The 16111-nt window shown below is 37.1% G+C and overlaps 1 protein-coding gene and 1 long non-coding RNA gene across 4 annotated transcripts in view; one reads left to right on the plus strand and one right to left on the minus strand.

Moving 5' to 3' along the window:
- Nucleotides 1-16111, plus strand: part of LOC134730985 (uncharacterized) — a 304042-nt gene that overhangs the window by 220751 nt on the left and 67180 nt on the right. The window lies entirely within an intron of this gene.
- The window catches only part of LOC100973509 (inositol monophosphatase 1-like), a 31316-nt gene continuing 18046 nt past the window's right edge, over nt 2842-16111 (minus strand). For both annotated transcript variants that reach the window (XM_055116684.2, XM_055116683.2), the window contains exon 8: nt 2842-9333. In XM_055116684.2, the coding sequence (XP_054972659.1) occupies nt 9231-9333 (103 nt within the window). In that variant the 3' untranslated portion in view covers nt 2842-9230. The remainder of the gene's footprint in view (nt 9334-16111) is intronic.

Consider the following 16111-nt stretch of genomic DNA (forward strand, 5'->3'; position numbering starts at 1 on the left):
GGTAGGCTCCTAGAATGTATAATTTAAGCAAGTTCCCATTGACCTTGGAGATGAACACATAAGGACTCGGGAAAAGAACAGTTTTTTTTATATTAAAATCTTAAAATCATAGTGAACTTTCTTCTAGGGAGTAACAAAGAGAACCTTGTGAGATACAATGAACATTCTTACAGTGATGCAAAATGAGTTTCAGAGGTCACTGGCTGCTGCTTACAATAACATTCAAATAGGCTTTCACAGAGCTTTGTAAAAGTAATTATATTGAGATTTGGTGAAAGTGGAAATGAGGGCAAACTATATAATAGTGTTTCCCAGGAACTTGATTTTTGCCAAATTGGCTTGACCCAGGATAGGAACTAAAAAGGACTTTATAACTACTCAGTGTCAACTTTATACCAAGCAAAAAGGTAAGAACCCCTTAGTAACTATCCCAGCAAAGCATACAAGCTTCAGGTCAGCACCGAGGCTGATCTACAAACTATAATGTGGTTTTGAAAGAGTGTAATCTAATTAATCTTGTCTTTAAAGTTTATTCTCCTTCAGGGCTTTAGTTGTGATGGAAGGAGGAGGCAGAGAGAGCAGGAATGGAAGGGACTGAGTAAATCCCCACTATGGGGATTGCTCTTCCTGAAGACTGTTTCAGTGGGCTAAAACAGTCTTTAGCCCACTTTAGTGAAGTTTGTTTTTAGTGGGCTAAAATCATCCAAATTTCTCAGTATGATAAAGTTGTCAATATAGATGCATTTTACATAATCATTTAAATTTCCTTCATTTCAGTTTTATAGCAGAAAATATTTAAGTTTTATTATATTTTTCACATCTCATATCTGTCAGTTTGATCTGAAATGACTGCAAGATTTTGGGGTGCTTCATGGGGTTTTGTTTTGCTTTGTTTTGTTTTTTAACAAATCAAGTATTATATGAGCTGGTCCTTTATGTGAAAAGGAGAAAATCTGGACTACTTTTAGACTATCTATTATTTGCAGGTGTGCATAAAAGTATGGCCCTCAAACCTGAGTATAAAATAGCATAAGAGAGACGCTATTAGATATTAAGATTTCATTCATTTATTCAACAAGTATTTATAAGAACTTGGTGTTTGCCAAGCACTGTGCCAGATAATTAGAGTACAAGAATGAGCAAAACACTGCCTCCACAGTGTTTATAGTCATGTCCTTACAGGCAAAATGCAATTATAACATAGTGTGGTAAGTGGTCTGAATGAAGAAATGCAGAAGACTCAGGAGAGGAAATAAACCCACCCTTGGGTTGTCAGGAAAGGCTTCTTGAAGGAAGTCACAGGGAAGGTAAGACCAAATATGTAGGTAATATACAAGTGGAAGTTAGACATGTGTGGGTGGGTTCAGTGTGAGTTGGGATGGGGTTCAAAATAGAAGGTGGAAGAGGGTATGGTCTGACCTCTGTATCTTCAGGCTGTGCATCTGCAGATTAAACCAAATGCAGATGGAAAATATTTGAGAAAAACAACCAACAACAACAAAAATACAACAAAAAAGAATGATACAAGCTTTTAAAATACAGTATGACAGCTATTTACATAGCATTTATATTGTAATGTAACCATCCAAGGGGTTCACCTTGCCTGCTGCCTATATACAGCTGATTTATCAAGACTGGGGAATTGCGATAGAGAAAGAGTAATTCATGTAGAGCCAGCTGCAGGGGAGACTGGAGTTTTATTATTACTCAAATCAGTCCCTGGAGCATTTGGGGATCAGAGTTGTTAAAGACAATTTGGTGGGAGGGGAGGGGCATTGAGCCGGGGGGTGTTGATGGGTTGGGTCAGACATAAAATCATGGGGCATCACTGTCTTCTTGCACTGAGTCAGTTCCTGGGTGGGGGTCACAAGATCAGATGGGGCAGTTTCTCAATCTGGGTGGTGCTGGCTGTTCATCAAGTGAAGGGTCTGGAAAACATCTCAAGCATTGATCTTAAGAGCAGTTTAGGGAGGGTCAGAAGCTTGTAGCCTCCAGCCACATGACTCCTAAACCATAATTTCTAATCTCATGGCTAATGTTAGTAGTCTAGTCCCCAGGCAAGAAGGAGGTTTGTTTGGGGAAAGGGCTGTTATCGTCTTTGTTTTAAACTGTAAACAAATTTCCTCCCAAAGTAAGTTTGGCCTATACCCAGGAATGAACAAGGACAGCTTGGAGGTTAGAGGCAAGATGGAGTCATTTAAGTTGGATGGATCTTTATCACTATCTCAGTCATAATTTTGCAAACGCAGTTTCAGTATTAGGTATTGATATGGTTTAGCTCTGTGTACCCACCCAAATCTCACCTTGAATTGTAATCTCCATAATCCTCACGTGTCAAGGGTAGGACCAGGTGGAGGTAATTGGATCACGGGGGCAGTTTCCCCTATGCTGTTCTCGTGATAGTGAGTTCTCATGAGATCTGATGGTTTTATATGCATCTGGCATTTCCCCTGCTTGCACTCGCTCCGTCCTGCCACCCTGTGAAGAAGGTGCCGGCTTCTCCTTTGCCTTCCGCCATGATTATAAGTTTCCTGAGGCCTCCCTAGCAATGCAGAACTGTGAGTCAATTAAAGCTCTTTCCTTTATAAATTACCCAGTCTTGGGTATTTCTTCATAGCAGTGTGAGAATGGACTAATACAGGTATTATAAATAATCTAGAGATGATTTAAAGTATAAAGGAGGATACCTATAGACTATATGCAAATACGGTAATGCCTAACCTTGTTTTTACTCTAACTCGTTACTTTTAAGTTTCCCTGCTTGTCTCCTTAGTTACCCAGCCTTGTTTTTCCCATATGAGTAAGACTTTCTCTTGGCTGGGAAAGCCGGACAAACTCCATTTGGCTTCTTGATTTACAAGACATTAAGGGCTCCTTACCCAACCCCCTTCCTCAAGGAGTTAACCTGTGTAAGCAGATCAGCATTTCAAAGGAGCTCGATTGACTGATAAGGTACTGAAACAAACAATGTAAGAAGTTCCCAGGATTTTACTCAAAGAGGTAACAACATAAAGCCTTGAGACTGTGTCCGGCATAGCATCTGTATCTAACTCTAATAAAGGACTTAGAGCCCCACACCTGGTTCCACTGTTTTTTTGTAACCATTTGTCTTTTAAATTGTTTATCTCTCTGTAACCATTTGTTTCTTTGATTCTTGCATGTTTTTACTTCTGCAGAATTATTGCATTTGAGTTCCCCTCCCCTTCCTAAACCAAGGTATAAAAGTTAATCAAGCCCCTTCCTCAAGGCCGAGAGAATTTTGAGCGTTAGCCATCTCTTTGGCCGCTGGCTTAAATAAAGGACTCTTAATTCGTCTCAAAGTGTGGCGTTCTCTCTAACTCGTCTGGGTATAACAATAGTACACCATTTTATATTGGGCATTTGAGCATCTGCAAATTTGGCTATCAACCAGAGGTCCTGGAACTAACCCCCAAAGACACCAAGGGAGGACTGTATTACCTCTTACCCCTCAAAAACGAAAAAAAAAAATCTCCGCTTGTTGTGAAGGTTCACAGCAGAGGAAGGAATGCTGCTGCAGCTGAAAGAAATCCAGTCTGAACTTTATGTCAGTGCGTGAAGCTGGAGGTGAAAACCCTGAGATGAGGAGCGGGGGATCAAGCCTGATGACCTTATAATCCATATTAAGGAATTTAGACTTCATCCCAAAACTGAGGAGCCATTAAGCTGGTGATCACTGATTTGCATTTAGAAAGAGTATTCGAACATCTACAGCCCTCACACCTCACCTTTCATCATGTGTAAAGTCAGACGAATGATGTTAAGGGGTTAACACTTGAAACTCTAAGGTTATTTTACTCTAAGGTAGTAAAATAAATTCAGAATGGAGAATGCTGTGGTAGGAAAAACTCAAGCACCATGCACAGGTGCACACCGTCCTCACTGCCCTGAGTCTGCCAACTCTGAAGTGGCCAGACAAGTTGCTACCACTTTGAGGTCAGGGATATGAAGGTACGTTGCCAGTTATGAGAAACTAAATCAATGATAATGTTATTACATTTTCCCTCAACATAACATAAATAGTAATTGTATACTTCTCTTATATTGTTCCTCACAAACCCCACCTCCATTACTCCATCATGCAAGCAAACACAATTTCTAAGAAAAAAGAAAAGGAAAGTGGACATATAGTAGTGTCTAAGCGCCCCCTGCCTTGTACGCCTGGAGATACAAGCTCCCAAATGTTTTTATTAGTGAGTCAATTATTTAACAGGGATATTGAAATATATTTGTGGAAAAGTGTTCTCAGATGTGATAACAAAAGACAAGTATTTTATTTTCTGTATGTTTGTGATTAATGAACATCTTTTAACAGCTGAACCTGGAAGGCAACTGAAATCCAGGCCATAGTGTGTACAGGGCACCTATGGCTCTGCTGAAGGGAATGTGAGTTAACTCACGACCCAGAGTAATTCAATTTATGAAGGATTCCCTTGGTTTTAATACTATTTTACTAAACTCAAATATTGGCTAATGAAGTTATTTGAAGAAAAAAATAGTGTTTCAGAAATGGAAATACCTAATATAAGATGATTCCTTATGTGTAGTTTGTCATCTAGTGTTAATTTGTGGGAATTAAAAAAGGCAGGTACAATAATATCCAAGGAGGCTCATCAGGTAGCAAAGCAACATTTTAATTTTAAGGTATCAAGTTGTGTCCTAAGACCCTCTAAGGTTCCTGGAGGTGGATGAGTAGGTGGGTATGTGAATTGGCTACTTTTAAGAAATCAAGCCAGACACAGTGGTCCTTGCCTGTAATCCCAGCACTTTGGGAGGCTAAGGCACGAGGATTGCTTGGGCTCAGAAGTTTGAGACCAGCCTGGGCAACACAGAGACTACATCTCTATAAAAAGTAAATAAAAACAAAAAAGCCAGGTGTGGTGGCTCACGCCTGTAGTCCCAGCTACTCAGGAAGCTGAGATGGGAGGATTGCTTGAGCCTGGGAGGTCAAGGCTGCAGTGAGCCATGATTGGGCCGCTGCACTCCAGCCTGGGAGACAGAGCGAGATCCTGTCTGAAAGACAAAAAAAAGTTACATCCAGGAAACAAAGTGGTTCTCAATTCTGGCTGCTTGGTATCACCTGGGAAACTTAAAAAATACAGATGGCCAGGTGACCCTCCAGACCTGGTCAGACTCACTCAGGTGGGATGCCAGCAGTGGCTTATCTATAAGCTCCCCAGGTGGTTCTAACGTACAGCCAGCAGGAGGACCACTAGGCAGGGGGTTAAGACTGTGCACCTCAGCGGTGTCTCTGCAGAAGTGTCATTGCTTAGCTATGTCACCCTGAGCAGGGAAATTGGGCTAATTAACATCTATTTGCCTCAGTACAAGGAGGATAATGATGTTTCCTGGGGTTATTGTGAGGTTTAAGTATGATCATGAGTATCAAGTGTTTAGCATAATGCATGGTACATTGTGCTCAGCAAATGCTAAATATCATTAATAACATTTTATCAAGGAAAATATTTCATGAATTACTTAAACTACCTAAGGGATATGAAGGTATTATATAGGACATACTGGAAGTAAGAACATATTACCTATGGCATATTTCCATTCTTCTTAAACAGGCAGCCTGCTGGGGTTGAATGCTGATACCCAGCTCCATCTGAGAAGCTTGTTACTTCTTTTCCAGTGCTTACCTAAAGTGCTTTATAACACATTGAATTATTCCCAATTTTTCCAAATCTCTGTCTTTGGGTTCAAAATATCAAATGCCCTAGCAAATTTAATTTGTCCTTTTGGGTCAGATATCCTTTCCTGAATTAAACAAGGAACAGAGCCACACCATCTACAGATGTGGTGACAGTCAGCACAGTCCTGTTTGTTGGGGTCAACTCCCAGAGAAAGGAGAATCACTGTAACTTATAGTAAACTTCACAATCATAAAAAAGTAATCTATTATTAGTGTAGACTATTCTGGGCAGAATGATGGTCATCTGAAAAGGCTCAGAGGAGGCCAGTGAAGAGCTAGTGTTCCAGTTTGGTTGGACAATTCGAACATGACTTACGACAAATTGGATATGAAGACTAGGGAAAGAGAAAACTCAAATATATTAGGTGCTAGTTTGAAAGGGCTGAGGTGAATGCTGCAGTAGAGTAGTAGAAAAGCATGAGCAAAAAATAGTTAGAAATATATTGAGCAGATCAAGTATGGGCAGGAGATGCAGGGGGAGAATTCAGATGGGAAATATGGGCTGTAGGTCAAGACTGGGGAGTCAGTAGAAAGGATGTGATGGTTGAAATCATGGGGCTTGCATGGGTCTCCTCAGAGTGACTTGATAGTCAGAAGGTAAACCACCAAGGAGAGCACTCTACAGAACTGTATTATCACCAGAGAAGAAAAGTCAGCAAAGGAAACAAAGAAAGGAACAAAGAACATTTCAACATGGGATTTTTTTTAAAAAACAAAACAAGCAAGGGGGAAGGACTGAAGAGAGGTTAAGTTCAAAGCAGAAACAATTTGGCTTCTGTAAATTATTAGGATATGGTTGGTGATATCAAAATGTGCAGAACCATTGGAAGTTAGAGCTTCAGCCAGATTGCAATCATCCACATTATTGCGTGTAACTGGAGTCTATTTTTTTCATTGCTACAGAACATTCTTCATGGGATTAGACCACATTTTTTTAAAAAAATCCATTCTGTTGGCCAAGGATGATTAAGATATTTATTGGTGGCTGGGCATGGTGGCTCATGCATGTAATCCCAGCACCTTGGGAGGCCGAGGCAGGTGGATCACGAGGTCAGGAGTTTGAGATCAGCCTGGCCAACATAGTGAAACCCCACCTCTACTAAAAATATAAAAATTAGCTGGGCATGGTGGCGCACACCTGTAGTCCCAGTTACTCAGGAGGCTGAGGCAGGAGAATCACTTGAACCCAGGAGGCAGAGTTTGTGGTGAGCCGAGATTGCACCACTACACTCCAGCCTGGGCAATAGAGTGAGACTCTGTCTCAAAAAAAAAAAAAAGAAAAAAGATATTTATTGGTATTTACTGGCCAGGTTGGTGTGAGACAGAGGAAATTGCAAGTCATACTTGTCTGAAAAATGTCATCTATTCTCTTACTTAAAGGCTGAATGGAATCCAGTTACAATGAAATTATATAAGGATTTGGGAGGAAACCAAATAGTTGAATATTAATAATAATGCATAATTTGCCAACACAAATCAGCATCAACATCTTTGAAATGTGACTATTGAAATGAGTAAAATGTTACACTGTATCTAAATATATCAGATATCTGATGAGAGTGCTTTTTGGGAACAGTTTCTTCTCTCTTAGGGAGTTTAAAGCAAATTAAAATACATACCTAAACTAAGTGCTTTGGAAAATATATTTATTGCAGAAATGCCTACAATAAGCAACTCTATCTGGCAGTATGTTAATGTGAAATATACAAAAGATACTAGACTGTTTTTACTTCAAAATTCACATCATCATGAAAAATACAGCAAAAGTACAGAATGGTGAGCTCATTATGTATCTACTCTATATAATAACTAGGAATTGATGACTTCAAAATATTCATTCTTACAATGTTTAATTTTGATTGCTAACTGACAAGCACGGTGCTAGGTGTTATATGAGCACTGAATAAAACAAAAAAGTTTCTCTGCAAAGAAAAAAACCTTGGTCTAGGAAGTACTCAATATATCCTTATAAATTTAAATATGGCTTTTGAAACCAAACAATGTTTTTTTCCAAATAGGTAACTTTCTAAGCGAGTGTCTAGGCATACATATATATAGCAAGTCAAAATTTCAGACCATTGATACTCAGAAATGCAAAATTGCTATTTCAGTTGATGTTATACTTATTTCATCAACTATACTTTTTGTGTATTTTTCCTAAAGCTCTTACATGCAATTTTTTTAAACAATGAAGTAAACATTATGTCTATTCTTGCAAACCTAGCCATAGTAAAATATGAAACAAGTTCAAAATTCTTAATCTGGACAAAGACAATTTAAACTAAGCATATAATACATCTGAAACACATATCCACAGTGAGTCAGCAAATCTGGGGAAAAGCAACTGTGATTGACTATGAGGCTGCTGTAATTAATCTTCATCATCTCATTGAAAAGGTGCTACCTGAATTTCTTTGGCTATCTTTTCTGCTAATGCTGTACAATTTGCAGCAATTATTCTTTGTGACATTAAATCGAATGGTCCACCTAAAACAAATCAAGTATGGTAAATAGTTATATCTGGTACAAAAATAATTTATATCAAACAAGTACAGCAATGTGCACTATGGTCAATCACGACATTTTAATACTTTCAGTTTTCTTTTAAAAATCTACTGTCACATAACTACAATGTTTAAGCTTTGGCAATCCATAGCTGAGTTTCTAAGTATATGTTTTTTAAAATACCAGTTTTTTGGTATTTACCGGCAAGGTTGGTGGGGGAGAGAGGGAGTCTCAAGTCATGCTAGTCTGAAAAATGTCATCTATTCTCTATTTCTTTGTTTGTGTGTGTGTGTGTGTATACACTGTTATTACCTCTTTACTGTTTAAGAACCTATGGACAGAAAATGTGACTCCAATTAATTTTCATACCACTGTCCTTCCCATTTCCTTATTTCTTTGTTGCCTTTCTCTCAGATCACTGGTGAATTCTTTGAACTCTTCACTTCAAAAATTCCACCATCAGCTCAAAGCAAATATTTAACTTCTCTAGTCCCAACACAGAAGGTGATGGTGGAGGACTGAAGTCAATCATCAACTATCACAATGGTTAGCATTCAAAGAACTCTGAATACAAGCCTCAGAGTCAGTGACTCTCTAGGCTTTCTCTACAGCCTTTCAGGAGTTCCTATTACTCACATTTGAAAAGGCTTAGCCATTTATCACTATCAGTCCCATATTGCCATTAGTTCTCATCCTTGCCTCTATCTCCTAATGTTTATTTTGATTTTGCACAAAATTATATAGCCTGTTTGTCTTAAAATCCAAGCTATCATATGTATCAAACTTTTTTTAAACTCCATATACAGAGGAAAGTCCAAGAGATGTAAAGGGAAAAATGATTCACTATCTCATAATTTTACCAGTAACATCCATTAGCACGCCACCAGCTTCAGTAACAATAATGGCAGCTACTGCAATATCCCAGCAGTGAATTCCCATTTCATAAATGCCTCTGCTCCTCCACTTGCCGCAATGCACATATTAGTAGCTGCTGTTCCGACACTCTGGATCGTCAAAAATAGTATTCAAAAATGGCAGATTGAAAAAATAACCTTTCAAGTAAGGTATTCCTCCTAACTTCAGTTTGAATGTTGATTGAGATAAGTCGAACCAATCTAGAGAATAAATGTAAAAAAATATGGTATTTAATCTTAAAATAAAAATATATAAAATCCAGTTATCGTGATATACTATATAAATCCCAAAACTAATCCTCACAAAGCAATAATTTAATAAGATAAACATGAAAGCAATAATTTTGCAGAAAAAAGAGCCCTAAAAATAATGCTATAATTCTACTATAACAGCATGCAAATATATTCATATTTTTTTAAACCCAAGGCAACTACAGCTTATTTTACACAGATACACACACACACATGCACACATACACAATGCACAATAATCTCTAGGGAGCATAAAGTATCATGATATTGATCATTCCCAACTGGATGTGCATCATATCTAGACCTAAAGGGATTGCAACCCACCTGGGTTCTGCATAAACTTAGGCCTCTCTTGAAAGATTACTACAGGTTTTTCCTCTCATAGCACCTCTTCCTTGAAAATACAGCAAGGTAAGATGAATATGTAAGATATAAGTAAGAATAAGTAAGATACTACTTGATAGCAATTATAGTAATAACTTATTCAGTAAAGAATCATCAGCCGGGCGTGGTGGCTCACACCTGTAATCCCAGCACTTTGGGAGGCCAAGGTGGGCAGATCACAAGGTCAGGAGACCAAGACCATCCTGGCTAACACGGTGAAACCCCATCTCTACTAAAAATATATATTAAAAAAAATTAGCCAGGCGTTGTTGCGGGCGCCTGTAGTCCCAGCTACTCAGGAGGCTGAGGCAGAAGAATGGCGTGAAACTGGGAGGCAGAGCTTGCAGTGAGCCAAGATCGAGCCACTACACTCCAGCCTGGGCAACAGAGCAAGACTCCATCTCAAAAAAAAAATCATCAATAAATATTAAAATTAATGGGTAAAAGTTTGATATTTTCAGTATCAAAGTATCTCTCCACAAGATATATAATAAGTACAGTGAGGAAAAAATAGCATTTTTACAATGATCTATCTACCATTACCAAGTAATCAAAGTTAATATCACCCATAATAGGACAAAAAGATACCATGTGCCTCCTGATATGATGCACTGAGAAGTACAGAACATTACTTCTGTGACATTCCTGCCAAAAATTCATAATCCAAATGTAATCATAAATAAACTAGACAAATTCAAATCAAGAGATAGACTACAAAATAATTGGCCTATACTTTTGAAAAATGTCAAGGTCATAAAAGATAAAGAAAGACCAAGCAAGTTCTAAATTAAAGGAAACTGATGAGAAATGAGAACTAAATGCAATGTATGAGTCTGGATTGGACATTGGGTTAAAATTTTTTTCAAAATTTGAATAAAGTCTTTATATTAGATTATGTATCAATGTTAATTTCCTGACTTCTATAATTGTGCTGTGGCTGTGTTAGACAATGTTCCTTTTTATTAAAGAAATACACACTGAAATGTGTTTTTAGAAGAAAAAGATCATTATGTCTGCAAGTTAATTGCAAATGGTTTCTATTCAAACTCCTTTTGTGACTGTTTAAAGCTCTGGAAATAAAGCAGTGGGTTCTATTTACCAAGATCTTTCCCAGTTTATTTTTTTAAAAAGTAATGATAAATTGATTACAAATGTGGTATTTATTTTGTATCTATAAAAAATATTGCACCTAAGTACATCCTTCATCTCAAAGCGATTTTTTTAAAAAAGGATTAGAATGATATAATGTCTTTGATTTGGAATTTTTTCCTGCCTATGTTTTTGCTGCACATCTAATTTAAGAAAGAACTAGCAGGTGCAATAAATTTCCAAGATGTTTGTTTCCCAAATGAATGAAATCAAATTAGCTTTTGTGGCATTTTTTCAGTTATAAAGAAAGATGTGTTTCTCCCCTTTTCATATGAGATATGTGATAGCTGATATCTCATATTATAGAAAGCAAAGACCAAGATCTTCTATAAGTAATCCCTTAGTATTCTATTCAGAGAATCCTAGGCTAGCAGAACAACAGTGATAGCAACTAGTGGTGCTTCCATCACTTCTAATGCACATCATGGGATCTCAGGCAAGGAGTCTTGTAGTCAGCTAGAGCATATATTTTGTGAGCAAATATTACCAAAGAGATTACTTATATTACCAGGTAATTAAGGCTATGGTATAGATTCTACACTGTGCCTTCTGAATCCTATCTTAATCTGATCCTCCTATACAGCTAATAGGGTATATCATTAAAAAGACTATGTTTGGGGTCACAAAGAGTTGAGTTTGTTCTATGCTCAGCTGCTTAAAAACCCTAATTTGGGCCAGGCATGGTGGCTCATGCCTGTAATCCCAGCACTTTGGGAGGCCAAGGACAGTGGATCACCTGAGGTCAGGTGTTTGAGATCAGCCTGGCCAACATGGTGAAACCCTGTCTCTACTAAAAATACAAAATTAGCCTAGTGTGGTGGCACATGCTTGTAATCCCAGCTACTTGGGAGGCTGAGGCAGGAGAATGGCTTGAACCCAGGAGATGGAGGTTGCAGTGAGCCGAGATCACACCACTGCACTCCAGCCTGAGCAACAAGAGTGAAACTCCATCACAAAAAACAAAAAAACGAATCTGGACCAAGTTTCTTCTTTGAGTTTTAGCTTTCTTGTCATCAAATAGGGATACCAATTTGCCTTAGATCACTGTTACAATAACTACAAATAATATTTGTAAAGCACCAAAAGAGTGCCTGGCATATAAAGGATACATAATAAAAAGTAGCTATGTTTATGATAAAATTATTCTCAAAAGATGATGCCAGAAAATATATACCAGGTACCTTTCATCTAATTAAATTTTGAAAAATTAAAGGAAATTGAGCCACAATAATTGTTGTCTTAAAAATATTTGTTCCTAGTCAGGAAACTATTAGACTGTTTCTGCTTGTTTAAAGCATTCATTCAGATTATGACTCCCTTTAGTTTCATTGTTTTGTGTAAGTAACTCTGAAATCACATTGCTAAACTAAAGAAGCAGCTGAATGCAAAAGATCTTAAATCAATGTCAGAACTTCTCCTTGGTAATATTTCCCTGGTTATGCTTCTGAAAAAATCCTGAAGTAAAAATTAGTTTTTACTTTATTCAATAGCAAAATTAAAGGTTAAAATTGTAAACCTCTTGCAGCTCTTTTATGACTAACATAACCATTTTATAGCCCATGGTTACAGTCCTTGCTTCAAGACAGCACACTGTAGCAATACGTTTATTGCCCTTCCCTCAAGGACATCATTCTGGGAGGTTCTGTAGCTATTTGACAGAGGCTCTCTCTCTTTTGCTTTACTCATTACTATATAGAACAAAGATGTATAGTATAAAATTAGTTTGTACATGGCCAAACTATATTTTTAAGGTCCCGACTCCTAAGAGAAGTCCAATATTGGAGAAAGATAAATGATCTGGGAGCCAGGATTCTAGTCATATTTCCACCCAGCTGTTCGATCTAAGGCAACCACATCACCTCTCTGAGCCTCAGTCGACTCATCTACAGAAAAAGGCTGGATTATTAGATGATCTTTGATCAGGTTTAAGACTCTTATAACTCAGTGATGATATTTTCAAAAGGAAAAAAGGTAGAAACAGTAGGCAGTAAAATATCTGTTATTCAAAACTTAACAGATTTTGTTGAATAACAAAATTTATGATTTTTAATGCAAACAACTACAATAAAGGTCAGAAATTCTATTTAATATAGCATAACTATATTAAAGACCTGAAAACTCTAGCTTTTCTTGAAAATGTAAACATAAAAGTAAGGATAGATATTTGCTTTTAATTTCTTCATTTATGAAACTGATTACAGAAGGACTCTGAGGTTTAGAAAGGAATAGTGGCATGCTGATTTTGAAACTCCCCATTACCCACCTGAAAAATAAAATTAAATAAAATCAAAAAGGAGGACAAATAAAACACACAAGACCTATTCCTTCAGCATTTCTAGGAATCGGAAAATACAAATATCAAACTACCTGTAAGCAGAAGAAAGAGCAAACTAATTCTAACACAGCATTCCTAGCCTGTGGATACACGGAGTGGAGGAGAAGAGGCAGAAAAGACTTTGTGAGGGAGAGCAGGGAGGAGCCAAGGACCCACAGGGAACACAGAAAAAATCACCCTCAGAAAAGAGTATAAGTGAGACAATAAATGCAAAGACACTGAGCACAGATCAGCCCTTGGTAATTCACAGTCCAGCTACCTCGGGGAAACTGTGATTTTGGAGGAGAATCAGATAAGACAGAAGAGGTGGTACCTCTTGGAGACCAAGTATTCAAGGAAAAGTTGGGACTAAGATTGAAAAATTAAGGATCCTGCAGAAATCAATGATAAGCAAGACAAGCCAACCCTGCCTACCACAACCACTCAAAAGATATCATAAAGGAAACTGCACAGAAGGGCAGAACTGACAAAATACAGAGCTCTGAACCAAGGAGCCCTGATAACAAAATGAATCAAAATAGAAAAAAGTAGAGCACATCCCCACAAGCCTGCAAAACATCAGACATTGCTAATAAAAATGGGTTTCTTTTTGTTTGAAGTCTCTCCAGAAAACCAACATTGTGAACAGTGAGAACACATGGACAAGGGAGGGGAATATCACACACTGGGGCCTGTCAGGGAGTGGGGGATAAGGGGAGGGAGAGCATTAGGACAAATACCTAATGCATGCGGGGCTTAAAACCTAGATGACAGGTGCAGCAAATCACCATGGCACATGTATACCTATGTTAACAAACCTGAACATTCAGCAAATGTATCCCGTAACTTAAATTTTTTTTAAATTGCTGCTGTAACACAACAAAAGAAAATAACAACATTCTGTCTTTTAAAATAAAAAACAATAATGAAGCAGAAGAAAACTGAAACATCAATACAATCTGAGTTAAATGGCCTCAAATACTTGTGGTTGTGAATATGAAAAAAATTGTTAAATCTGAAATAGAGACTAAAAGCAGAAATGAAACAAAATTTTTTTTAAAAAAAACAGGATAAGTGAACTCAGGAAAGAAATGGGGACAAAATGAAGAATAAATTACAAGGTGCCCAAAAGGGCACAGATGCAAAAGAAAACTTAAAGAAAATCAGGAAAAGCAATAAAAGAAAAAGAGACTGAGAGAAAGCAGCTGAAATGGAAGACACAAGGAGATGGAATATTCTTATTGGTGTCTCTGAAGAAGAAAATGATAACCGAAGTGCAATAATATTTAAAATTATATCTCAAGGAAATTTTCCATAAGTAAAGAAGATATGTATCTACATATTAAATAGAAAATTTATGCAGAATAAGCAATTCTAAGATATTCTTGTAAAACTATTAGTTAAGACTTTAGGATAATGGTAATGAAATGTATGAATTTGTATGTGAGAAAGACATGAGTTCTGGGGGTCAGGGGTGAATGCTGTGGTTTGAGTGTTTGTCTCCGTCAAAGTTCATGTTGAAACTTAATCTCCAGTAGCAGTATTGAGAGGTGGGGCCTTTAAGAGAAGATTGGGTTGTATGGGCTCTGCCTTTGTGAATGGATTAATCCATTCATGGATTAGTAGTTTATTGAGTTCTCATGGGAATAAGATGTATTGAGTTATCATGGGAATATGGCTTTATAAGAACAGGAAGAGAGACCTGAGTGAGCACGCTCTGCTCCCTCACCATGTGATGCCCTGTGCTACTTCAGGACTCTACAAAGAATCCCCACCAGCAAGAAGGCACTCACCTAATGCAGCCCCTCGACCCTGGACTTCTCAGCCTCCATAACTGAAAGAAATAAATTCCTTTTCTTTATACGTTACTCAGTTTCAGGTATTCTGTTACAAGCAACAGAAAACAGGCTAAGACTATCTGTCCTTGTGAAAATTTAAGAATTAAACTCTTGGGTGAAAAAGGAACTACAAACAAATTACAGAACTTATGAAATATACTTATTATAATGAAAACAATAAATAATCAGAATGTATGGAAGATACTGAAAGCAGTGATCAGATAAAAATTCATAGCCTAAAAACTTTTATCAATAAATATCAAAGAATTAAAATTTTCTACTCAAAAGGGAAAAAAGAAAACAAAGTGGACAAAAAGAAAGCACAAGGATGAAAATAATAGGGTGGAAAAGAGAAAAACAGTAAATAAATCAAAATTCTGGGTCTTTGATAAACCACTAGGTAACAAGACTAAAAACATGAACAAAGAAAAAAAGCACAAATACACAAAATAAGTGAGAAGGGGGAAATAATTATTGATATGGAGAAGCCAGAAATTGTTTATAAAATTCTACCTTGCAGACCTCTATGCAAATAATTTGAAAACTTAAAGGAAATGAGTAATTTCTTAGGCTATGGAAATGTTCCAGATCAAAGGAGGCTAAAGAGACATGACATCTAAATGTAATGCTCACCCTAAACTGAATCCTGTACCAGTGGAAGGCAAATTTTATAAAGGATATTATTAGATCTACTGAAAAAACTGACAAGACTGAATATGGATGGTAGATTAGACAAAAAGTATATTTTTGAAGTCAATTGTACTGTGGTTACAGAAAAAAACACAGTATTATATACTCTAAAATAATGAGGGAGAAAAAAATGTGTGTGTACACACAAACACACACACACACACATACAGAGAGAGAGAGAGAAGATGAGAAAGAATAATTAAATGATAAAGCAAATGGAGTAAAATATTCACAACAGGCAAATCTCTTAAAAAGGCAATTGTTCTTTGCACTATTTTATTTCTACAACTTTTTGTTATGTTTGAAATTATTTTCAAAGAAAACATTTCAAAGCTACATTACAAAATTAGAA

Source organism: Pan paniscus, chromosome 7 (genome assembly GCF_029289425.2).
Source record: "Pan paniscus chromosome 7, NHGRI_mPanPan1-v2.0_pri, whole genome shotgun sequence".
NCBI lineage: Eukaryota > Metazoa > Chordata > Mammalia > Primates > Hominidae > Pan > Pan paniscus.